We start from the raw sequence: 26,360 nt of genomic DNA, 5'->3' as shown, positions 1-26,360 counted from the left end.
CGCAAAGAGCTGGACAGGGTCTTCTCTGACCAGCAGCTTTCACTCATTACAGTGTACTATTTTAAGGTTCATCTGTGTTATCAGTACTTCATTTCTTTTTATGACCAAATAACATACAACACTTCTGTTTGTTCATTGTCAGTGGGCATTTGGGTTATGTTCACCTTTTGGCTGTTACACATTCTGTTGCTACAATCAGCTAGGAGTTTTCTTAGGGACATACGTTTTATTTCTTTGGCTATATACCTTTGAGGAAAACTCCTAGATCATATAGTAAGATGAAAGTGAAAGTCACTCAATCGTGTCTGACTCTTTGTGACCCCTTGGACTATGCAGTTCATGGAATTCTCCAGGCCAGAATACTGGAGTGGGTTTCTGTTCCCTTCTCCAGGGGATGGATCTTCCCAACCCAGGGATCGAACCCAGGTCTCCTGCATTGCAGGCGAATTCTTTACCAGCCGAGCCACCAGGGAAGCAGCTCATATCCTAACTCTGTGCTTAAACATTAAAGGAGCTGTCAGTTTGTTTTCCAAACTGTCTGTACCATTTTACATTCCTATCAGCCCTGAGTGAAGTTTGTAATTGCTGTACCTCCTGGCCATTACTTTTATTATCTGAATTTTTATTCTAGCTGTCCCAGTGAAGAGTAGTATCGTGTGGTTTTGATTTGTCCATGTGCTTGTTGCCCACTTGCCTGTCTGCTGTGGAGAAATGTCTATTCATATCTTTTGCCCATTTAAACAGTATTAGGTTGTCTTTTTATTATTGAAAGAGTTGCGCATTCTAGGTACAAGTCCCTTTTCAGATAGGTGATTTGCAAATATTGTCTCATTTAAAAATTTATTTACTTATTTTTTTAATTTTTATTTTTACTTTATTTTGCTTTACAATACTGTATTGGTTTTGCCATACATTGACATGAATCTGCCACGGGTGTACATGAGTTCCCAATCTTGAACCCCTCTCCCACCTCCCACCCCATATCATCTCTCTGGATCATCCCTATGCACCAGCCCCAGGCATCCTGTATCCTGTATCGAACATAGACTGGCAATTTGTTTCTTACATGATAGTATACATGTTTCAATGCCATTCTCCCAAATCATCCCACCCTCTCCCTTTCCCACAGAGTCCAAAAGTCCATTCTAAACATCTGTGTCTCTTTTGCTGTCTTGCATACAGGGTTATCATTACCATCTTTCTAAACTCCATATAAATGTGTTAGTATACTGAATTGGTGTTTTTCTGTCTTACCTTCTCTGTATAATCGGCTACAGTTTCATCCACCTCATTAGAACTGATTCAAATGTGTTCTTGTTAATGGCTGAGTAATACTCCATTGTGTATATATATGTACCACAGCTCTCTTATCCGTTCATCTGCTAATGGACATAATTGTTTTATGATGTTGTGTTAGCTTCTGTTGTACAACAGTGTGAATCAGCTATAGGTACATCTATCCCCTGCCACCTGGGGCTCCCTTGCACACCCTCCCACCCGTCTAGGTCATCGCAGAGCACTGAGCTGAGCTTCCTGTGCCGTGCGGCCGCTTGCTGCTAGCTAGCTGTTTCACACACAGTAGTGTGTATATGTCAGTGCTACTCTCTCAACTCATTGGTTTGCTTTTTCATTTTCTTGATAACACCTTTAGAAGCACTGCAGCTGCTGCTGCTAAGTCGCTTCAGTCATGTCTGACTCTGTTTGACCCCATAGACGGCAGCCCACCAGGCTCCGCTGTCCCTGGGATTCTCCAGGCAAGAACAATGGAGTGGGTTGCCATTTCCTTGTCCAATGCATGAAAGTGAAAAGTGAAAGTGAAGTCACTCAGTCATGTCTGGCTCTTCATGACCCCATGGACTGCAGCCTACCAGGCTCCTCTGTCCATGGGATTTTCCAGGCAAGAGTACTGGAGTGGGGTGCCATTGCCTTCTCGGTTTAGAAGCACAGATTTCTTTAATTGTGATAAAGCCCAACTTACCAGTTTTTTCTTTTGTTTTTCATGATTTTTTTGTCATATCTGAGAATCCCTTGTGAAATCAGAGAAAGGGAAGATTTATTGCTATGTATGATTTTAAGAGTTTTGTATTTTTATACACCTACATTTAGATATTTGATCCATTTTGCATAAACTATGTGTGTTAACTGTTTGTATTGCTGTATATCCAGACCAATTTGATGAAAACATTATTCTTCTCATTGAATGGTTCTGACCACCTTGTCATAAATCGATTGACCATAGGCCCACAGGCTTATTTCTGGACCCAATACTGTTCATTGGTCTATATATCTATCTTGATGCTAATACCAAACTGTCTTGATCACTGTTGCTTTTGAGTACGTTTTGAAATTTGTATTAGTCCTTCAGCTTTCATCCTCTTTCTAAGATTGTTTTAGGTAGTCTAGGTCCCTTGCAATTGCTGCCACCCTTGGGACCAGGTCAGCTCAGCCATGTACCCTCTCATCATTCGCCCCCAAACACATCAGGCTCCAGTGTACTGTGAACTTAGTCACTTCCCGTGTTGAACATGGAGCTGAGGGCAAGGTGGGCACAGGGCAGCACAGAGCTTCCCGTTTGCCTGGCTCCATCTTGCACCCGCTATTTCTCACTCCACACTCCTCTGGCAGGCAGCATGTATCTACCCTGGTGTCCAGCAGGAATGTTTTAGCCACATTCAGGCCCTAGAGACTTTCTCCCTGAATCTGGCTTCTTGAAGCGTTTTCGCAACAGGGGCAGGAAGTCTGCCTCTTAATTCCTCTTTGCTAAGAAAATCATTTTTCTCATTATTCCCTCTTTGTTTTAAAGGCTGTATTACATAGGATCTGACTGGAGTCCACAGAGATTATTTGGGAACTCTCTAAAATGAAATTCAGAAGAGCTTTAATCACATCTTCTAAGAGGACCCATCCCCCTTACACCCCAGGAGTTTCAAACTCCAGCCAAAAAGCATCAAGTGCATTTGCTTGTGGGCCTGGAACAGAGTACTTCCTGCTGCCAGAAAGGGCTTTTTGAAGCAGTGATCTTTGTGTAGAGGGCAGCTGAGCGGGGTGCAGGCTCCGAGGGTCCACATTTTCATGATGCTGTTTCCCTCCTGGGGTCTCATGCATCAGTTCTGTGGCCGTCTCTCCAGGCAGCACTCATCAGGTCAGGCAGTAAATTGCAGTGGCCGTTTTCCATGGGGTGTTTGCTGAATTATGTAGAGAGGCTCAGAGGGAGAAGCCAGGAGGAGAATGATTACCTTAGTCCCATCCGCCTCTGCAGGGGACCCTGGTGTGAGCACAGCTTGGCAGCTGAGACTGTCTGCAGGCAGATCTCCAGAATTCATCATGTTATAAAGTCTGATGTGACCGGACATCCCTCCAGCTGCTGGAAACTTCTACATTTCCTAAAGACCCTTCCCTTCTTGTGCTGACATTACCCAGGATGGACAGACATTAAGACCACAAAAAAGCCATTCTCTTTGATGACCAGGTTTCTTTTTTAACTTAATTTTAATTGCAGTATAGTTCCTTTTCAGGGCTTCCCAGGTGGGTCAGTGGTAGAGAATCTACCTGCCAATGCAGGAGACATGGCTTCGAACTCTGGGTGGGAAGCTTCCCTGGAGGAGGGCATGGCAACCCACTCCAGTATTCTTGCCCTGGAAATCCCATGGTCAGAGATTAGTGGGCTATAGTCCATGGGGTCACAAAGAGTCAGATACAGCAGAGCATGCACGCAGCTGCTTTTCAATGTTATGTTAGTTTCTACTGTACAGCAGAGTGAATCAGCTCTACGTATACATACATCCCCTCTGTTTTGGATTTCCTTCCCATTTAGGTCACCACAAAGTACTGAGTAGAGTTCCCTGTACTATATGTTACGTTCTCATTCAGTTCAGTTCAGTCACTCAGTCGTGTCCAACTCTTTGAGACCCCATGGACTGCAGCATACCAGGTTTCCCTGTCCATCACCAGCTCCCAGAGCTTGCTCAAACTCATGTCCATCAAGTCGTTGATTCCATCCAACCACTTCATTCTCTGTCGTCCTCTTCTCCTCCCCTCTTCAGTCCTTCCCAGCATCAGGGTCTTTTCAAATGAGTCAGCTCTTTGCAACAGGTGGCCAAAGTATTGGAGTTTCAGCTTCAACATCTGTCCTTCCAATGAATATTCAGGACTGATTTCCTTTAGGATTGACTGGTTGGATCTCCTTGCACTCCAAGGGACTCTCAAGAGTCTTCTCCAACACCACAGTTCAAAAACATCAATTCTTTGGTGCTCAGCTTTCTTTATGGTCCAAGTCTCACATCCATACATGACTACTGGAAAAACCATAGCTTTGACTAGACAGACCTCTGTTGGCAAAGTAATGTCTCTGCTTTTTAATATGCTGTCTAGGTTGGTCATAGCTTTTTTCCCAAGGAACAAGTGTCTTTTAATTTCATGGCTGCAATCACCATCTGCAGTGGTTTTGGAGCCCACAAAAATAAAGTCTCTTTCTCCGTGTTTCCCCATCTGTTTGCCATGAAGTGATGGGACCAGATGCCATGATTTTAGTTTTCTGAATGTTGAGCTTTAAACCAACTTTTTCACTCTCCTCTTTCACTTTCACTTTCATCAAGAGTCTAGGCTGCCATAAGGGTGGTGTCATCTGCATATCTGAGGTTATTGATATTTCTCCCAGCAAATCTTGATTCCAGCTTGTGCTTCCTCCAGCCCAGCGTTTCTCGTGATGTACTCTGCATATAAGTTAAATAAGTAGGGTGACAATATACAGCCTTGACGTACTCCTTTCCCAATTTGGAACCAGTCCATTGTTCCATGTCCAGTTCTGACTGTTGCTTCTTGACCTGCATACAGGTTTCTCAGGAGGCTTGATGTGAGAGCATTACTATTAGGAAGGCTATGGGGGACGTCCCTGGTGGTTCAGTGCTTAAGCATCGCCTTCTAGTGCACGGAACTTGGGTTTGAACCCTGACTGGGGAACTGAGATCCCACATGCCGTGGACAGAGTGTCGACTTAGAAAATAGTCACAACCTGAAAGCAGACTGAAAGTAGAGATGTTTTACTTGGTGGGAAAGTCTTAGGGCTTCAAGCCCTGGAGACAGCATCCCAAGTAGCCCTGAGCTGTAGGTCAGTCTATATAGAAGCTTGCAACAAAGGGGGCAGGCAATCTGAACATCAAATATTATTGTTAAGTAAGGAAAACTAGACCTCAAGTTAAGGAATTTAGTATTCTTCTATGTGTGGGAAGATGCAAGAGCCTGGGGTTATTGAAGTCATTTCTTTCATATGTATCTCAGCTATCTAAGGCCAAATATCCTGTATTTTTACAGAGGTATTCTTTTCTTTTTTCAATTCCCTTAGGGCTCACTGGCTCACCCTGGGGTAGATTTATAATCGCTGATGACTGTGACATCCTTAAGCTGTCGTGTAGGGAGTGGCACACTTGTTGTCTGCATGGCTCAGAAATTCACATTTGGAGGGCAGGAATCACGGATAGCTTTGACATTCTTGTTTGTTTATATGGCAGGAGATATATTTCACAAAAGCCCACATGCTGCAGCTAAATAAATATTTTTTTAAAATGAATGCCATGAGTGTGAGCGATTTGCAGAGGATCCTCCGGAAGCTGAATAAAACTGATGAGTATCCATCACTCAGTCCCTCCCTCCTTCTTTCCTCACTGGCTTTTGCAGAATACATGTGTACATTTCTTGTTCCACTACTCCATTGCTACTCCCCTGTTTTACTGTTTATTGCATATGTTACACTGAACGTTTGTGGTACCTAAATGCTGATTCTCAGTAGTGATTGAGTGCTTCTTACAGGCATCTTCAGTGACAGGTAATGCTGTTTATTTGTCTTTACATAATTGCCGGCTTTGCAAATGATATGGATGTGATCGGTTATCTGCAAATGTGAGAGGGATGAGTGAGTTGATACATAAATGACTCCTTTGCTACTTTGAAAGCTTTTAGAATGGAAAGTGCACAAATCAAATAAATCCTTCATGGAATTTAGATCATTGGCATAAGTGTAGGTTATAGGCAGAAGTGAGAAAGTAAGAATAATGTAAATTAGATACTCACATCATAATTTGATAATCTACAAAGATTCTCTCAATTATTGAAGATGCTGTGATTGTATAATTTTCTGTCTGCATGTCTTATCAAGTATTCTAGAGAGTTACTGAGGAGTTTGCAATCTATTTCAGAAACATTTTCTCTTCAATGTTTATTTTTTTAAGGAACCGTGTAATTCTGATTCTCTAGAGTAAAGCTGAAATGGCTTAGTGAAAATATAACTTCATTTTGAAAGAATTTTAAACATTAATATGTATATACGCTTATGGTGAGAATATTAGACCATTATTGGAATTTAGCCTGCATTAAAAAACATTCTAGGAGAATACCCCTGGAGGGCTGCCATTTTTGCTTATGTGAAGGGGATCCTAACGTGCATGAAACAATGAAGTCATTTCTGCTTAGTCGATGTCACCTCTCACCCTATATTTCTGTGTAATAAGTGCTGCAGATTCGTGTTCTGATTCTTTAATTTACTCTTTGAGGTAATAGTTGATTTATAATATTGTGTTAATTTCTGCTGTGCAGAAGAGTGACTCAGTTATGCACATATATACATTGTTTTTCATTTTCTTTTCCATTGTTGGATAAGATGTTGACTGTAGTTCCCTATGCTATACAGTAGGACCTTGTTGGTTATCTGTTTTATATAGAGTAGTGTGTATGTGTTAATCCCAAGCCTCTGGTTTATCCCTCTGACTCTCTCCATTGGCAACAAGTCTGTTCTCTATGTCTATGAGTCTGTCTCATTTGTGTCATACTTTAGATTCCACGTAGAAGTGATATCATGTATTTGTCTGCCTCTGTCTGACTTCCTTAGTGTGGTCATCTCTAGGTACACCTGTGTTCTGATTTTTCATCTGCTTTGTCTCCGTTGCCCAGATGAATTGTGAGCGTCTTCACACCGAGGATGCTCCTCATTCTGGACCTGTCCTTTGTGGAGCCTCACTTTCGCTGGATGTTTATTCACCCGCTTCCTCAGGGGTTCGTGTACTCGGGCCTCTGACCCCCTTTTTAGGGACCTCATTTTAGGAGCCTGTTTTCTAGATGAGAGTATGGCAGTGAGACAGTTCGACTCCATGGAGTCAGAGGTCTGGTGCATGGACGGGGGGCTAGATTCACACACAGGCTTCCAGACACTTTGACCTTCACCCTCAGGCTGGCCATAACCACGTGACTAGGAGCATCTCTTCCCAGGACAGCAGAGAGCTCTCTGAAGGGCAGCAGCTTCTTGAGACAGCGCCTCACCCTGGGAGCCATTCAAAGATCTGGACCTCAGCTCTTCCTCCATGGAACCCTGAAATACATACACACGGGGGAGGCTCTCAGGGACACAGAGCAGGAACCCTGGTTCACGTTGGACATGCACCCCTGAGCGAGGGGAATCCGGAACACACACATTTCCTGTACTAACCGGGTAGGGTTGGCCTCAGAGAGTCCTGGGAATGAGCTCAGGAGAGCCAGAGGGGTGGGCTGCCTCCCTGGCTCCTGTCACTCAGATTTTGTCCATGTCCTCAGTGACCTCTCATCCCTGAGGGGACTTGAAACCAGGAACTCGCAATAGCTGGGGGCAGTTGGAGTCACACACAGATCTCAGAGGAAATCTGAGATCAGGGCAGGAGGTGGGAAAGCAGAACTGGGACGAGGATCTCTGGGTGTTTGCGAGGCTGTTCCGTGTCCCTGAAGCAAAGTCACATTATCTTTGTCCTCTTCTTCACCAGGTAGACTTACCCGAAAAATAATTTGCCCATAAATGTATTAGTCATTCTCAGTCATGGAAAGCTGACTTAAATGTAGCATGTTTTCCCCAGCAATGATCATGCTTGTAAGGCTCTGGGCGTACCAGTTTTTCATTCATTCATTCATCTACTGTCTATTAGTTCTAGGTACTTGGGGTAAGTATATCAGTGAACAAAACCAACAAAAAATCACTATATAATGATATATTTGTGTATTTGCTTTCACTTAACAGATCTGAGATAGGACTGTGTGTCCGACACCATGCTGGGCACCTGGGCTATGTAATAGAATAATGTAAATCATCTTGGGAAGCCCCTTCCACTCTTGGGGTTCACTATTTGAGGTTGTGTGTGGTAGGAGCGTCACCTTGGGTGTGGTTGCTCAGACCCCAGCAGACCTCCGTTTACAGCTCTGTGACATCAGGGCCTTGGCCCCCTGCAGTTGCTGGGCCCTCGGGGTTGGCGGACAGTTGAGGGAATTGTTTTTCATGATAAGCAAATATCTGTCTTGATCCCATGATCAGCCCCTGTTACCGTCCACTCTTCCAGCCACTTGGGCATCAGTGCAGCCTTTGAGACTGGGATGGTCTCAGGGTTCATCTCCAGCTCAGCTCTGGCTTCTTAACTTAGCACTTTGTCTTCACAGCTTGCGTTTTCACCCTCCCTTTTGTATTGAACCGGGTGTTGATTCTAAGATCTGCTAATTTTTCAAACAGATAAATCAGTGTCTGTGTCAATGAGTCACAGCAAACTACATACGTGAATTATTATTCATTCTTGAATATTCTGTTTCTGAGAACATAGAATCTTCCAACAATTTGGAATAGTTACTTACTTTTGCTGCCTTCCTGTGAAAATGGACTTAGAGTTTATCTATCTTAGATCTATATAATAGTAACCTTATTTTTTAAATTCAACTCTCAGGTTTGGTGATGGTTATACAGTCAAGGTTTGGCTCCACAAGGAAGCAGATCAACATAGTGCTGTTTCTGACTGCTTGAAGCTCTATTTTCCAGGAATCCAGTTTAAGGTAGTGCTAATATTGTACATTACTTCATTTTGAGCTAAAAACCTCTCACAAATGCCCTTGTCTTTCCCCTATTTTAATTCTATGCTTCAAAGACACTGCCTACTGTTGTGAGCTCATTGCAAAGTACAGGCCATGCCTCTTCCCCCAAAGCAGAAGGGGCTGTCTGTGGGTGTCACCTGACCTCTCTGAAGGATGGCAAGCCTCTGGCCCCGTTATGAGGTCTCCCAGTGCAGATAGTTCTTACTCATCTTTCCTTTCCTGTGGGCACAACTTCATCACACAGTTCATTTTCTTTAGGAGGGAAGATACACAAGTTAGCTTCTTCCATATATTTACGAAGGGGGTTTGTAGCTTCTGTGGTTTCAGCATTAATTCACAAGAACGGCCCTGGGCTTGAGGTCACAACCCTCTACACACTTGATACAAAGTGTAGTCCCTGAACCAGTGGGTCTTCATCACCTGGGAGTGGGTGAGACCCGTAGCATCTCAGTCCCCAGCATCCTAACCCCAGATCTGTGTGTTACCAAGGGGACCAGGCAAGGCCTGCGCACAGGAACCTCTGAGAAGCACCATTTGCAGTTCTCTTGGATGACCCCAAGATTCTAATTTGTCATAACTGCTAATAGACTGTCATCCTCACAGGAGCTGTTGCTTGTCTATTTCATCCACAACCATTGGGTAAAATCGTACCCAGCAAGAGGCATATTGTTTAGCTTACAGGGGTTCATGTTCAAGGCCCTCTACCCCGTGAAACTACTACTGGGGTCTCCACATGCCCCCTTGAGAATGGGGCCCGGAGAGTTAAGCATCTTACTGGGAGTCGCTCAGCCAGTGGTGAGGATGGCGGGTGTTCTGGTGTGAGGTTCAGGGGTCTCCGTGCATCTATCTCTGATACCAAGTCCACCTCCCTCTCCCTAGCTGTCAACAGGGTCTTCTTTCCCCAAGAAAGGGTTTCCCAGGCTTGTGGCACAGTGGCGACAGAAAGGGGCAGAGCAGCATCCCTCCCCGGGGGGACACCTCTTATCAAATATGCCTTGTGGTAAAGCACAGCCCATGAGCACTCTTGGAAGGCTCATAAAACTGACTTCTGACTTTAGTTGGTATCTAAGGGTTTGAAACGAGTTTGAAAAGGCTTTGAAAAGACTGTGTTTTGAAAGAGATAGTTTATTTGGCAATTAACTATAGTGTGGTCAGTTAATGATTGTTAACCCTGTGATCCAATCTTTTTTTTTTTTTTTTTTTTGCTTTCAGGGGCAGCGCCTTAATTTGTTGGAATATCACATGCCCAAAAGATGGGCGTGCTTAGCCAACCTGTTCAGAGTTCTAGAAGACAATAAAAGCTTCCTGAATATCACACATTACTCCATCAACCAGACCACTCTGGAGCAGGTATAGTACCTTGAAGGAGACACTGGGTTGTTTTTCTTGAGGCCTGCTCCAGCTGATTTAAAAAAGGGGCAGATTGCTTCTTGAGGTCACCATTTCTTTTATTAATCACTTTTTGAGTTTATAAAGGAGGTCTGTTTATTGTGTGCTCTCCACTCAAGGTGAGTATTCAACATTTAGGGCTTCCATCTGCTCCTAGTTTCATTGATTCAATAAGCAGGTCAGGCTGTCATCCAATGGGTCTCCAGTTATCCCCCACCCCCACTAATAACTGGGCTTCCCAGGTGGCGCTAGCAGTAAAGAACCCTCCTGCCAATACAGGAGACAAAAGAGGCATGGGTCAGGAGAATCCCCTGGAGGAGGGCATGGCAACCCACTCCAGTGTTCTTGCCTGGAGAAACCCTTGGATGGAGGAGCCTGGTGGGCTACAGTCCATAGGGTTGCAAAGAGTCAGACATGACTGAAGTGACTTGGCACCCACGCACACCACTAATAATTAAAGGGGCTCCACTGTGAGCTGACCTTAGGAAGAAACGTGCTTGGTTCCCTAAGAGTCCTGGCAGGTGAAATTAGATCATAGGTCAATCTAAAATCGTGCTTAAGGCATTGAGAATTTCCTGGCAATTTATTGTGTCTGGAAATGTTTATCATTCGTGAAGTTCGGACCTATGTATTGAAGGTGATTGGGAAGGATTTTTATGAATGAATGGGTTGTGATTCTTAGGAATATTTGAGAAGATGTTCCTTGTATGAGAACAAAGGGTTGAAGTTAGCAATTGTGTTCATCATTTCTTCCAGATATTTGTTAATTTTGCGACTGAGCCGTGGCAAACTCCATCACCTTCTGATCTGTCCGCCGAGTGTGATCACCCACGGCACCTGCCTGTCTAAGCACTAAGAAGATGTTTTTCAGGGAAATGAAACCTCGTCTTTTGTTTTAATTAAATTCAAAGATCAAAGAAGCAAGTGGGCCCCAGAGCAGGTGGGAGACACGGGCAGCAGTCCAGTCTCACTCTCGCCTTCATATTCTGTTTTGAAGCTCTTTGTTAGTTAATAATGAACATGCTGAAAGGTCACGCTTTTCTGCAGACTTTTGGGCTCTTTCTCTGATTTAGTTACTCTTTTTGCCAAGCCGAGGTGGCTTCCTGGGACACGGGAAGGAATTGACATTCCTTCAGGAGCTGGAGAGGCTGTCAGAGGTTGTCCAGGTGAAATATTCCATTTTAGTTTTAAAGCAACTGAGGCCCCAAAGTTTAAAGACTTTCCTGACTTATTTGCATAGGGAATAATACCCAGGATTGTTTCCTATTTTTTGTCATCTTTTTACTAGGTTATCTTTGTTCTTGTTGTTGTTGTTCAGTTGCTCAGTCGTATCTGACTCTCTGCGACCCCTTTGACTGTGAACCCAGGCCCCTCTGTCCATGAAATTTCCCAGGCAAGAATACTAGAGTAAGTTGCCATTTCCTTCTCCAGGGGAATTATCTTTACATGTGTCTAAGTAACAATTCAATGATTTAAATGCACCCTTTCCATGACCCTGGATGATATCATATGGTATGAGATGAAAGCATACCATTTCTTCCTTATAAAAGAGTCTTTTTAAAAATAGGAATTAAAGAAATTTTTAGTCAATTTTGCTTTATCAAAATTAAGTAAGTTGAACTGGGGACTCTCTATCATTTACAAAAAATTTGACCAGAATTTCACAGATTATAAATTTAGGGAAATATGGAAAGAATTGTGATATAGATATATTTTCCTTTTATTAATTTGAATTAGTTATTATTGTTCTTTAAGTTATTCTAAGTCAGTGGTTTTCAGAGTGTGTTGGTGCCCATAACAGCTGCATCAGCATCTTCTGGGGACTTGGTAGAAATGCAGGTTTTCAGCCCCACACCAGAATCTAAAACTCTGGGCCAGGGGCCCTGCAGTCTCAGTTTAAACAAGTCCCCTGGTTTCTGAGACACTTTTCAGTGTGAAAATCAATGATCTAAGAAATACCTAGATACCTTCTAATTGTAGAAGCAAAATTAGCACCATATGTAGGAAACACTGGTTTTTAGACAAGTTTTATATTTCTAAAATTATGTCATTCTCGGAACTATTATCCTCAGAGTATTCTCAGCTATAAAGTGCTCAGGTGTGGCTCTAAAAGGCTGTGTAAACTTGAATAAAATCACCATGTCTGCTCCTCGAAAGAGTTTCTAGTCAGACACTTCTGAGTTGAAAGTTTTCTCAACCTTCACTGAATAACATTTTTCTAAAATAGAGGACTGCACTGACTTTATTTTAAAATTTAACTATGCAATTAAGTTATTGAATAATTGTAGCTTGTGATCAAAGCAAAAACACTTTCTTGTAGTATTTCTTTGCTGAAGCAAGATTTCATTAAAATATAATCTTTCCTGAATATAACTCTACACTAGAGACTTTTTAAATGGTAAGGATTAAGCCAATCATGAATTGTTTTGGTGGAATGATTTTGATCCACATGTATCATTTGAATTATGCTTTCCTGAAGAAGTTACAATTCGGGGTTTTATGATCTTCCCCAAATTCTCACATTGCCTCCTTGTCAAAATGGAAGATGTAATCTTTTGTTGTTGTTGAATCAATAGATAAAATTTGTGAATCACGAACATGTTTATACTGCCGTGAATAAACGAGATGTGCTTTAACTTGATTCTTGGAATGTAATTGTGTTTCCACCAGTATATTTCCTTGCATCTTTAGGAATTGAATTTAATTTTGGTAAGCAAGGAATGAAACTACTAGATCTTTTAAAGCTTGAAAAGGTTAAAATTTCATTGAGTTTTACTCTGCTGCAATCTGCTCTTAGGGATTGTTTTCTAGGCTTTGAGATGCTGTATTCTTGAAGTTTATGCTTCAAGGTGTACTCTGAACAATACACAGGAAGGAAACGAAAAACCCTACCTGCTAACATGCCATATCCCAGAAGACTGGACACAAAAGGTCAAAGCTTATGTTAATGTTGAAAATGTCATTGCATTCATAAGTCATGCAGATATGTTATGCCTTTGGAGTCGAACATTTGTCTTAAGACCTTTGGGCTTAAGGTCACCCAACTGAGACTTTTAAACAAACTCCCATATTTCGAAAGCATTATGGGTGGAGTACTTTGTAAGGCAGACACAACCATGATGATTCCACTTCCACTGATCTGACTTTTATTATGTGGTGTATCTTTACCCAGATGTTTAAACAGAGGATGTATTAAGACCCTCATGAAAAATCAAGAGTGCAAAAAGCAAACAAGAAGTATATTTTTGGAATAGTAAAGAGTAAGAGCCTTAAACTTACACTTAGTTTGGTTTAGTGGATGTTGAATTAAAACGTGGAGCTAGAGCCAACTTCAGGAAATAGTGAAGGACAGGGAAACGTGGCGCGCTGAAGTGCATGGGGTCACAAAGAGTTGGACACTTAGCGACTGAACAGCAATAACATTATCCCTCCAAATCATCTTATGAAATGCATGCTCCTCACACACCCTCCCCTCAATATTCCATGTCATAAGTAGGATATGAATACTTCAGCTTAATCACAGATATTCCTACCCAAACGGAGGGTATAGACATTGTAAATTTGCAAACGGGTGTGACGGTGTTTTCTCCTTGCTATTGCTTGGCTGTTGCGTTAGTCCTGCTTAGTGATGGTTTGGGGGCGGTCTGTCTATGGTATGTTTCAGCTCAGTTTCATACCGTAGAATAGTTCAAAGCCCTTTCAGTCACACAAGTATGCATGCACATGATCGTGTTTTCAATTAATATTATCAAGCCCTCTCTCTGTACTAAATGAAAGGTGAGTGCAGGAAGCAGGAGGTAGTGTATTCAGTGAAAAGCTTGAGAAGCAGGCAGTTGGTGGGAATGGCAGGTTGAGACCTGTGAGCACTGACCACCCTCTGCTCTCCAACCTCATGGAATCCTCACCATCTGGATGGGCCTCCAGAGATGGAGAACAGGAAGAAGTATATTGAGGGTAAGAGAGTTTTAGAGCAAATAAACACTATTCAGTGAGCAATGGCTATTTGGCTACAGTTCTGGAGGAAACATATAGTGGATCCACAGACACTGAGGACCCAGATCTGCCATCTTTAGAATTTCCCTTATATTCCAAAGTGGTTGCTAGAGCTCTAGCTATCATAATATAATCCAAAAAAGCCACATACACACACACACACACACAAAGGATTGGGGTGGGGTGGGGGGAAGCACAAAATTTAAAGAAGTCTCCTGGCTTATATGACATTGGCCAGAAATAATCACATAGCCATAGCTTATCTGCAAATGTTTGGGCAATACATTGTCAGCCATGGCCCTAAAATGAAATGTGGGTTCTGATTCTCTGCAAGAATAAAATAGATACTGGATAGGCAGCCAGCTGTTACTACCACAGGAACATACTACAAGTTTTGTGGCCATTTCACCATGAGAACAGAATGAAATCAGTTTTGGCCATGATGGGTGAACTAGGTGACTGTCTTGGTGCAGCCCAGGCTCTAAGAGCATTACTATTTTTAGGGTGAGTGTAGTGTTATTAACATCTGTGGGCTACCCTAGTGGCTTGATGGTAAAGAATCCACATGCAATGCAGGTGACCTGGATTTGATCCCTGGGTCAGGGAGATCCCCTGGAGGAGGGCATGGTTACCCACTCCAGTATATTTTCCAGGAGAATCCCATGGACAGAGGAGCCTAGAAGGTTGCAGTCCATGGAGTTGCAAAGAGTCAGACACAACTGAATGACTAACACACACACACGCACATACACACACACACACACACACACACATTAACATCTGTAGGTCAAAAACTGTTTGTATTTACAAGCATTATCAAATTGGATCCAGTAGATAAAGAAAAGAACAAAATTTATGTATATTTTCCATTTGGGCTAAAAAAATACCATTGCCATTTTCTCCCAGTGAGAATTCCTATGGAGAGCTTTAATGGACTGTTTTTTTCTTGCTGGAAAGGGTTTCAAATTGCTGAAAGAAGTCAGAAGCATTTTTCTTAATTATTTGCTATTGCTTGTCATTGCATGGGGGATATTTCACTATCTTATCAGTAAATTTATCACATTTTTCTTTACATTCAAGTGTTTCAAGGAAAAAATGGAGTCTACTGAGGTTAATGCATTTCTCAAACCCAGTAAATGCACTGGTTAAAAAACACACCTAGAAGCTTCATGAGACTGTCTTTCAAATGGGAGGCGTTGTTGTGAATCCTGTATTCACCATGACATATACGGCCTAGAACTGTATATTTACTGGACTGTATACATGGGGCTGCAAAGAGTCAGACAGGACTGAGCAACTTTCACTTTCATATGTCCCAGGGTATGACTTTGTACACTGAATCCCATGGGTTACCAAATTGTGGGGATATATTTGTGGTTTTGTTCATTAAACATCAGGATGTAACTTCAGACAAACCCTTCCTATGGTGTCATGATGGCTGACCCCCACCCCCACATTCATAATTACCCTGTGCTGGGCTATGCTTAATCACTCAGTCGTGTCCGACTCTTTGTGACCCCATGGACTGTAGCCTGCTGGGCTCCTCTGTCCATGGAGATTCTCCAGGCAAGAATACTGGAGTGGGTTACTATTCCCTCCTCCAGGGGATCTTCCCAATCCAAGGAAAGAACCCAGGTCTCCTGCATTGTAGGCAGATTCTCTACCACCTGAGCCACCAGGGAAGTCCAAGAATACTGGAGTGGGTAGCCTATCCCTTCTCTAGGGGATCTTCCCCACCCAGGAATTGAATCAGAATCTCCTGAATTGCATGTAGATTCTTTACCAGCTGAGCTACCAGGGAAGCCCCATAGTTACCCCATCCAAATGTAATTGGATGAAGGCTTCATTCACCTTTGCGTAAACTGAACTGAACCAGGGTTATGAGCCAGGGTCAGAGAGCAGGTCAAGGGCAAGATCACCAGCTGGACTCCAGCTGATCTGGCTCTTCTTCCAGCTCAAATGTGATCTTCTCCAGCCCACTTTGTGATGTACACTTCCCTCTAATACATCAAAGCTTCTGAGTATTTTCTCTGTAGTTCCTCTGAAAAGCATGTTTCTCCTCTCTTTGCTGAAATGCTATAAAGTTTAGGGCAGTGGAGGGATGGTTCCTGAAATCAGAAAGACCTACTTTCAAGTCTTGCCTCTTTGACCCGGGGTGCTGGGGCTTCTAGGGGTGCTGGGGCTTCCCTGGTGGCTCAGACAGTAAAGAATCTGCCTGCAATGCAAGAGAGCTGGGTTCAATCCCTGGGTTGAGAAGTCCACTGGAGGAGGAAATGGCAACCCATTCCAGTATTCTTGCCTGGGAAATTCCATGGACAGAGGAGCCTGGTGGGCTATAGTCCATGGGGTTGCAAAGAATCGGACACAGTTGAGTGACTAACACTTTCACCTTGGGGATGTTACTTGACCTCCCTGGATGTGGAGGGCATTTGTAACTCAGGATCAAGCTAGATCATTAATGCAAATCTCTCTTCATCACTGTCCAGCATGGAGTAGATGTTCAGTGATATTAGCAGCTCTTGGAATCAGTCCTGAGGCAAGATTGTGCTGACATGAATAGTCTGGGCTTTATCTGTAGGTCCTAGTGGTGCAAACTTGAGAGCTTACTTAACTGTCTGTGATTCAGCTTTTACATAAAATATGCATATGATCACTGCTGCTGTAGGAACTCAGTGAAATGACCCGTGTAGAGCTTTCATGTGGTGAACACTTAATAAATGGTCTTATAATTACTATCACCATCACTGCCCTAGGCCTGCCATAACAGCATGCCATGGACTGGGGGGCTGAAACAAAAGAAACTTAGAACGTCTCTCAGATCCTGGAGGCTCCAGGCGCTCGGGGGTAGGTCTGATTCTCAGCTCTCTTCCTGGGTTTCAGGGCTGAGCGCTCAGCTGGTCTGAGCTCTCAGAGAGGGTGATCTGCTGCCTTCTCTTCCTCTAAAGACACTGATCCTATCAGACCAGGGCCCTACCCAAGACCTCATTGAGCTATAATTCTGAAATGGCCAGTCTCCAAATTTAGCCATATTGGAAGTAAAGGCTTCAACACATGAATTTGTGGGAGACACGAGCATTCCATCCAAAGCACTGTTATCATTCCTGTCATTAACAGTTGAACACAGATATCATCCTATTATTTCAAATATACATATTTTAAATTAATTTTTGTTGGCATATAGTTGCTTTACAGTGTTGTGTTTCTGCTGTACAATAAAGGGAATCAAGCTGTACATACACATATATTCCCTCACTTTTAGATTTCCTTCCCATTTAGGCCACCACGGAGTATTAAGTAGAGTTCCCTGTGTTATACAGTCGGTTTTCATTACTTATCTATTTTATACATAGTATCAATAATGTATGTGTATCAATCTCAGTCTCCCAAATCATTCTATCTTTCTTTTTACTTTTAAAATTTTAATTTTATTGAAGTATTGTTGCTTTACAATGTTGCGTTAAACTGGAATACAGCAAAGTGATTCAAATATATATATATATATGTTGCTTTTTATATTCTTTTCCATTATGATTTATCCCAGGAGACTGAATATAGTTCCTTGTGCTGTACAGTAGGACCTTGTTGTTTTAGCTCAGTCGCTCAGTCGTGTCTTTGCGACCCCATGGACTGCAGCACGCCAGGCCTCCCTGTCCATCACCAACTCTCAGAGCTTGCTCAAACTCATGTCCATCGAGGTGATGCCATCCAACCATCTCATCCTTTGTCAACCCCTTCTCCTCCTGCCTTCAATCTTTCGCAGCATCAGGGTCTTTTCCAATAAGTCAGTTCTTTACAGTAGGTGGCCAAAGTATTGGAGTTTCAGCTTCAGCATCATTCCTTCCAGTGAATATTCAGGACTAATTTCCTTCAGGATTGACTGGTTGGATCTCCTTGCAGTCCAAAGGACTCTCAAGAGTCTTCTCCAACACCACAGTTCAAAGCATCAATTCTTTGGTGTTCAGCTTCATTTATAGTCCAACTCACACATCCATACATGACTACTGGAAAAACCATAGCTTTGACTAGACAGACCTTTGTTGGCAAAGCAGTGTCTGATTTTTAATAATGCTGTCTAGGTTTGTCACTGCTTTTTTTCAAAAAAGCAAATGTCTTTTAATTTCATGACTGCAGTCACCATCTGAAGTGATTTTGGAGTCCACAAAAATAAAGTCTGTCACTGTTTCCATTGTTTCCCCATCTATTTGCCATGACGTGATGGGACTGGATACCATGATCTTAGTTTTCTGAATGTTGAGTTGTAAGCCAACTTTTTCACTCTCCTTTTCACTTTTATCAAGAGGCTCTTTAGTTCTTCTTCACTTTCTGCCATAAGGGTGGTGTCATCTGCTTATCTGAGGTTATTGATATTTCTCCCTGCAATTTTGATTCCAGCCTGTGCTTCATCCATTCCAGCATTTCTTTTGATGTACACTGCATATAAGTTAAATAAGCAGAGTGACAATATACAGCCTTGACGGACTCCTTTCCTGATTAGAAACCAGTCTGTTTTTCCATATCTGGATCTAACTGTTGCTTCTTGACCTGCATAGAGATTTCTCAGGAGGTGGGTCAGGTGGTCTGGTATTCCCATCTCAATTTTCCAATGTTTGTTGTGATCCACACAGTCACAGAATTTGGCATAGTCAATAAGGCAGAAGTAGATGTTTTTCTGGAACTCATTTGCTTTGTTGATGATCCAACAGATGTTGGCAACTTGATCTCTGGTTGTTCTAGGTTTTCTAAATCCAGCTTGAACATCTGGAAGTTCTCGATTTATGTACTGTTGAAGCCTGGCTTGGAGAGTTTTAAGCACTACTTTACTAGTGTGCGAGATGAGCGCAATTGAGCGGTAGTTTGAGCATTCTTTGGCATTGCCTTTCTTTGGGATTGGAATGAAAACTGACCTTTTCCAGTCCTGTGGCCACTGCTGAGTTTTCCAACTTTGCTGGCATATTGAGTGCAGCACTTTCACAGCATCATCTTTCAGGATTTGAAATAGCTCAACTGCAATTCCATCACCTCCACTAGCTTTGTTTGTAGTGATGCTTTCTAAGGCCCACTTAACTTCACATTCCAGGATGTCTGGCTCTAGGTGAGTGATCACACCATCATGATTATCTTGGTCATGAAGATCTTTTTGTACAGTTCTTCTGTGTATTCCTGCCACCTCTTCTTAATATCTACTGCTTCTGTTAGGTCCATACCATTTCTATCCTTTATCGAGCCCATCTTTGCATGAAGTGTTCCCTTGGTATCTCTAATTTTCTTGAAGAGATCTCTAGTCTTTCCCATTCTGTTGTTTTCCTCTTTATCTTTGCGTTGATTGCTGAGGAAGGCTTTCTTATCTCTTCTTGCTATTCTTTGGAACTCTGCATTCATATGCTTATATCTTTCCTTTTCTCTGGTGACTCTATGGTGGGGTTAATGGCGACCTCCTCCAAGAGGGCTTATGCCATACCCAGGTCTCCTGCAACCAGAGCCCCTGTCCCTGCAGCCAACCACTGCTGACCTGTACCTCTGCAGGAGACACTCAAACACAGTTCTGGCTCAGTCTCTGTGGAGTCTCTGGGTCCTGGTGTACACAAAGCTTGTTTGAGCTCTCCAAGCATCACTGGCGTATATGGAGTTTGATTCTAAATGTGATTTCATCCCTCCTACCATCTTGCTAGGGCTTCTCCTGGGCCCTTTTTTTTGGTGGGATCCAACATTCTCCTATCAATGGTTGTTCAGCAGTGAGTTGTAATTTTGGAGTTCTCTCAGGAAAAGCTGCAGACACATCCTACTCCTCCATCTTATTCCTACCTTGTTGTTTGCTGCTGCTGCTTCTAAGTCACTTCAGTCATGTCTGACTCTGTGCGACCCCATAGACGGCAGCCCACCAGGCTCCCCGTCCCTGGGATTCTTCAGGCAAGAACACTGGAGTGGGTTGCCACTGCCTTCTCCAATGCGTGCAAGTGAAAATTGAAAGTGAAGTCGCTCAGTCGTGTCCGACTCTTCGTGACTCCATGGACTGCAGCCTACCAGGCTCCTCCGTCCATGGGATTTTCCAGGAAAGAGTACTGGAGTTTGGTACAGTTTGCATCTACTAAACCCCAATTCCTAGTCCATCCCCCCACCCATCCCCCTTGAATATCATCTATTTTTAAGCCTTTACTTCCCAGAAATGATTTACTCTCGGCATTAGTCTAGACGATTATGCATATACATCACAATACACGTGTGTATTTCCTACTCCGAGACTTGAGTTTTTGAACATCCTGAGATGTTGCTGATGCCCTGGGTCTGCTCACAGGCGCTGCTCTGCTTTCAGTCTCTCTGTGTTTCCTTTCAGATGCTCTTCTCGCTGTGTCTTCACATTTGATAACCTGTCCCCTCCGTGTTGAGCAGATCTTTTCTTACTCTTACTCAGTATTTTTCATCTTAGACATTGTAGTTTTCATTTCTAGAAATTCAATTTGGGCTGCATTTTTTATGTCTTCTATGGCTTGTACTTTGCTGTGCTCTGCTTTCTTGAATATATCAAATAAAGTTGTAACGAGTGTCTGAATGTCCCTGCTACAATAATTCTGTCATCGTCATCTCTTTCTGGATCAGCTTTGATAGATTTTTATGCTTCTTTCATGTATGGAAATGTTTAATTAGATGTCTGACGACGTTGTAATTTTACTTTCGTGAGTTCTGTACCTCCTTTTCCTTTCAACAATTCTTCATTTTTATTCTGTTAAATTACTTTGAAACAGTGGGGTGTTTTTGAGACTTGCTTTTCAGCTTTGTTAGACTGAACCACACCAGCATTTGGTGTGGGATGTATTTTCTCATGATTGAAACAAAACCCTCCCATGGGGTTAACTCTTCCCGATCCTCTGTGTATTATGACTTTTTTTCCACTTTGTACGGTGGAGCAACTATCCTGGCCTAAGGGAGCTTTGAAGATGGTTCCACCTGCTCCTGTGGGATCGTTCTCCCAGAGCTTCAGGCACATTCCTCAGCCTGTGCTCCCATCAGCCCTCAGCTCACCACGTGGGGTGGCCCTCTGCAAACTTTGGAGTCCTGATCCCTCAGCTCTCCGTGGTTCTTGGCCTTGCGATCTCTGACTCATTCTCTCCACTCTGTCTCTTGTCACCATGGCGATTGCTAGGCTCCATCTGTGTTCCCCCTCCAACAGTCACAGCCCAGAACCCTTCCCCAGGCGGGCAGTAGGGCAAGCACAGGGCTTTTACCCTTTGCTTCTGTTCCCTCAGAGAACTCTCATGTCCGAAAACCATTGTTTTATAAATGTATATTTTTCTCATCCTTTTAGTTATTTAAGGTGAGAAGGCAAATCTGGTTCCTGGTTTTTCCATCTTATTGGAAACCAAAGTCTCTCTGTAAAGATCATTTGGACAGAGGAGAATAGAAACCAGGTAGTAAGAATACCAGGCTTTTCCTGACAACAGGTGGTGCAGTGGCAAATCAGCCTACCAATGCCAGGAGATGCAGGTGTGATCCTTGGCTTAGGAAGATCCTTTGGAGTAGGAAATGGCAACCCACTCCATTATTCTTGCCATGGAAATCCCATGGATTTCCTATATGGCTACAGTCTATGGAGTCGCAAAAATCAGGCGCAGCTGAGCACGAATACACACACCCACAAACTGACAACAAGGCACAAGGAATCTCACTTTGTGATACAAAGGGAATGTCTTAGAAATAAATAAGAGTCCACAACTACTTGAATTGCATCTAAGTGGAAAGACTTATATTAAAATGTCCAGCACAGTTTTGACCCAGATTCTGGACTCCCCTATTGCAGGACAAGGGCAGTGGTGGTGACCTGCAATTCTGCTCATGGTCTATTGTTGAACGTCCTTTAATTTTCTGAACCAACACTGGTTGTGGAACTACTGATCACATATTCACAGAGGTTTAAATACAAGTTTGTTTGAACACCAAGTTGTCTATTTTTCTTTGTCTAGAATAAATACTATCAAGATTGGAATTCTATTATGATGTGAATTGTGGATACAACTAGCTCTAATGCAGTTTTTAAAATCTGAAATAAAAATAAAAATGCAGGTTATTTGGAGTGTTTAGGTATTTCCAAAATTTATTTTCAAGACGTAAAGAGTTAAGCTTCATTTGCATGAATTTTCTCAAAAGAATGCTCCTCCTGTAGATTGCCAGCACATCCTCATCTTCGCACTGCTTTTAAGTAATGAAGCAATGCAAATTGTTTTTCATGCATATGGATTAGAACATTCAATTAGTTTTCAATTATGTACCCGACTGCTTTTAAGAAACTCTCAATTTGTACTGTGCTAACACCAGATCCTTCTTCTTTTTCATTTTAAACCTTAACCAATTTTAAGAAATCATTTAGCAATATTACAACATCTTTTGAACAGAGGAAGGGATAGTTCTGGAGTTTTCAAAATGAAAGGTCTCAAAGAGCTCAAACTGTCTTGTCTACTGGATTAAATTCCATTAATGGCATTATTTGCTGGGAGTTTAAGGTGTATCTCAAGCTCATGATCTGGTGAGTAAGAGACAAACTTTCAGGGGGTAAGTGGTAGTTGCTAGAAAAGCAGAGAGACAAGGGCATCCCAGCCAGATTGAAGACCAGGAGACACACCCAGAGGTTTGTTTTTTGTTCACTCACTCATTCCTTGAATGATTCACAAACATTTGTATGGTGATGACAGGTACCAGGTAAAGAGTTGGGTGAAGGGAGGAGAGTAGGAAGGTAAATCAGACATGAATTCAAGTTTTAGGGAGTTTATGTATGGAGCTGACATCAAGCATAACTAACCAACACATTCTCTTCTATTACCTGATTCTTCTATGCAAGTATTCATTTATTTCCTTGTTTTTGGCTGCACCACATAGCAGACGAGATCCGACCAGGGTTGGAACCTGTGTCCCCTGCAGTGGAAGTGTGTGCATGCAAGCTAAATTGCTTCAGTTGTGTCCAACTCTTTGCAACTCTATGGACTGTAGCCTACCAGTCCACGGGGTTGTCCATGGGATTCCCAGGCAAGAATACTGAATGGGTTGCCATTTCCTCCTCCAGGAGATCCTCCTGACCCAGGGACTGAACTCACATCTCCTGCAGCTCCTACGCTGCAGGCAGATTCTTTACTGCTGGACCACCATGGAAACCCTGTAGTGGAAGTACAGAGTCTTAACTACTGGACCACCAGGGAAGTCCCAGCAGGCACTTTATATGCCTCAGCTGGTCTAGTCTTCCCTACAGCACTGTCCAACATGGGTTATTATGTCCATTTTACAGATGAGGTAACAGAAAAAATGGTATTCACTAAGTTAGCAAGAAAATAGTTGAGACACAGCTCAAACCAAGATCAGTTTGACTTTAAAGCAATTCTTTTCCAGTGATGAAGCAGTTTCCTTTTTCTCAAAATTTCTCTCCTAAATTAATAATTTCACGTGAAAATAAAGCAGAAGGCAAGATGGAAAGGGGTAACATTTGCTGTATCTGCTCTCCTCTGCCCTTCTTTGCAAAGTGCTGTCCTGCTCACATAGTCATCTGCTTACCTGGTCACCTCCTCATCTGCTCTCAGCTCTTGAAAAACAGTGATTGGCATTTAGTAGATGTAATTGTTTCCTAGTGTTGCAGTAACAAATTACCACAAACCAGATGGCCTGAAGCAGCAGATATTTATTCTCTTATCGAAATCCAAAATGAAGATTTTGGGCAATGCTATGTCTCTTTGGAGGCTTGTGTCTCTGGCGACTCCTGTCAATCCTCGGTGTCCTTGGCTTCTAGCCCATCTTCCCGGTCTCCGTCTCCTGGTCACACAGGTCATCCTTCATGCATCTGCATGTCGCCTCTTCTTCTAAGGACACCACTCATATGACTTAGGGCCCAAGATAACCCAGGATGATCCTGTCTTAATTGACTGCATCTGCAAAGACCCTACACGCACATGAGATTTGAGGTTCCACTTGGACATAAGTTTTGGGTGTCACATATTCAAACCACTGCAATATAATAAACAAGTGTAATGAACACTTGCTGAATGAGAGAGTGAATGATTACCTTGTAATATGCATGTCCCTGGCCCCTCGCCCAAAGATAATGATGGTCCATGGAATGCTGACCACGGCCACTTGATTGAAGCAATGAGACCAATCAGTCCATACCTGATGGAGTCCACACCTGTGAAGCTGGTCTTGTCTATGGAGCTTTCCCTGAACAATAAGACATTTGCAGACATGATGCACAGACTTGGACATGCTCATATGTTAAGACTAATTAGCTGTCGCCATCTGAGCCTCTGGATGATAAGTCTCCCAAAGGATGAGTGGCCAAGTGGAGCTTGGATGGGTATTCTATTTTATTAGGAATATTTGCATACACACACACACACACACACACACACACATGTCTATGCTATTTCTATATCCTGCTGACTAAAATTAACCTTTTAATTTTATTGAAGTCTTCCAAGTAGAGGAAGGTATCTAATTAAAGACATGTGACCAATTTAAATCTTAATTATTCGATTCTTAAATGCATTGTTTCCAAAGAAGGGAGACTTTCACTGAGTTACCATTTTGAGGGTCATTCACTTTGAATACATTGGAAACGAATCCCCTTTCTTGCCAAAGGGATTGTCGTACAAGAGAACATTTCTACCGCTGTCAGAGCATGGTATATATTTCTGTATATGCATGCATTTGTTCAGTTACAGCAAGGAGTCTGTGATTCCTCTTTTAGTAATCTCAAATCACATTATGCAGTAGACAAATATGCAATAAACAAATAATTCAAATTTCATCACACGGAAGTTTCAACATAGCCCTTAGGTACTAAAATTTCCTCATAAGAAAATACCATCCTAGCAGATAAAAATGGTGCCTGCAAAAGTCTAATATAATTGATAACATTAGCAAAGTGCATCAAGGTAATAAAGTATTTGCAGTGAGCACAAATTTTGGTGGAAGGAATTTTGGAAAGTTTAGTCTTTTTCTGGAATTTTGTTTAGATAAAACCAAGATCACTGGAGCCTGAACATTTCTTAATTCTTAATGGATGCCTTCTTTCTCAATGTAACCAGAGATCAACTCTATCGAACTGCTGGAATGAAGAAATGGCAGAGAAAATGTACATTTGTTTCCATGAAATTGTCCTCAGAGAGAAAAGTTGACTCATGGAATCCAAAGGAGAGTCTAGACTTTCTAAAAGATTAGAATTCAAAAGAGTTAGGTGCCCACATCTGGGGAGGCCCACAGTTGGGAATTGCCCTCGAGGAATGCTCAAGCCTTGAGGCCCTGGCCAGGGTCAGCTTCATCAAGGCTGCTTTTTGTTAGAGGGCCTTGAAAATCCCTTTATTGAACAAGAAATTTTTTAGGTAGGCATTCACTCTATTTGTCTCTTATTACAACTAACAGGTTGTCAATGTCTGCATATGCAGGAGTTTGTCTAAGAAAGGTGTTTTCACATAGTTTCACCATAAAATTGGTTGCTGCATAATGAGAGTCACTGAAAGTTATTTTTCTTTTTCTCAGTCTTGTTCACCTTTTTATGTGAACGTGTCAAGAAAAAAGACCTTGTGTCATGTTTGTGCCGTGCTTTGATCAGCATGGCTTTGCCTGAATATTTGCTATTCTAAGAGCAGTGGCGGCCTCTTGCAGGTTCCACTGTGGGGCTGGGATGTGGTTCTTTCTGATTTCAACAATCCCATCTGTTCAGAAAGATAAAACTTCTGGTTTTCCAGGCATTTTGGCCGGAGAGGAAATTGAGGCTGAAACTTGGAAAATGCTTGCTTTGTAGCTTCTTGAGTTCTAAACCAGCTGTCGCTGGCATGGGGCCTGTGCACACCTTTTAGGGTCGCAGTGGTCTGGGATGGGCTGACTTCTGGTTAGGAGATGAGGAAATGGAGAAGCCAACTGGTCCCACGTGACAGAACTAGTAACATGTGGATAACTGTCCAAATGGTAGTTGTCACAGGCAGCCTTGAAGGCAGAATGAACGTCTGAAATCTAAGAGAAACTCCGCCCCTTCCTTGGGGGCAGTCTAATGCTTTTATAAAACACATTTAAACTCAGGGTGCAAACCTTGAGAGACATGCCTGCATGAGAAAAAGATTTCTTCTTCTAGGGGCAAGAAT

The 26,360-nt window shown here is 42.5% G+C and overlaps 1 protein-coding gene across 1 annotated transcript in view; it reads left to right on the top strand.

Annotated features, from left to right (window-relative positions):
- ABCA13 (ATP binding cassette subfamily A member 13) overlaps positions 1 to 12,898 on the top strand; it is a 393,578-nt gene extending 380,680 nt beyond the window's left edge. Inside the window, exons 61-63 of the mRNA XM_042248365.1 lie at positions 8,724 to 8,829; positions 10,081 to 10,218; positions 11,014 to 12,898. Coding sequence (XP_042104299.1) covers positions 8,724 to 8,829; positions 10,081 to 10,218; positions 11,014 to 11,106 — 337 coding nt within the window. The 3' untranslated portion in view covers positions 11,107 to 12,898. The remainder of the gene's footprint in view (positions 1 to 8,723; positions 8,830 to 10,080; positions 10,219 to 11,013) is intronic.
- The last annotated feature ends 13,462 nt before the right edge of the window (positions 12,899 to 26,360 follow it).

This window comes from Ovis aries, chromosome 4 (genome assembly GCF_016772045.2).
Source record: "Ovis aries strain OAR_USU_Benz2616 breed Rambouillet chromosome 4, ARS-UI_Ramb_v3.0, whole genome shotgun sequence".
Lineage (NCBI taxonomy): Eukaryota > Metazoa > Chordata > Mammalia > Artiodactyla > Bovidae > Ovis > Ovis aries.
Note: the sequence above shows the minus strand (reverse complement) of the source record. Positions and strands in the feature narration are given on the sequence as shown.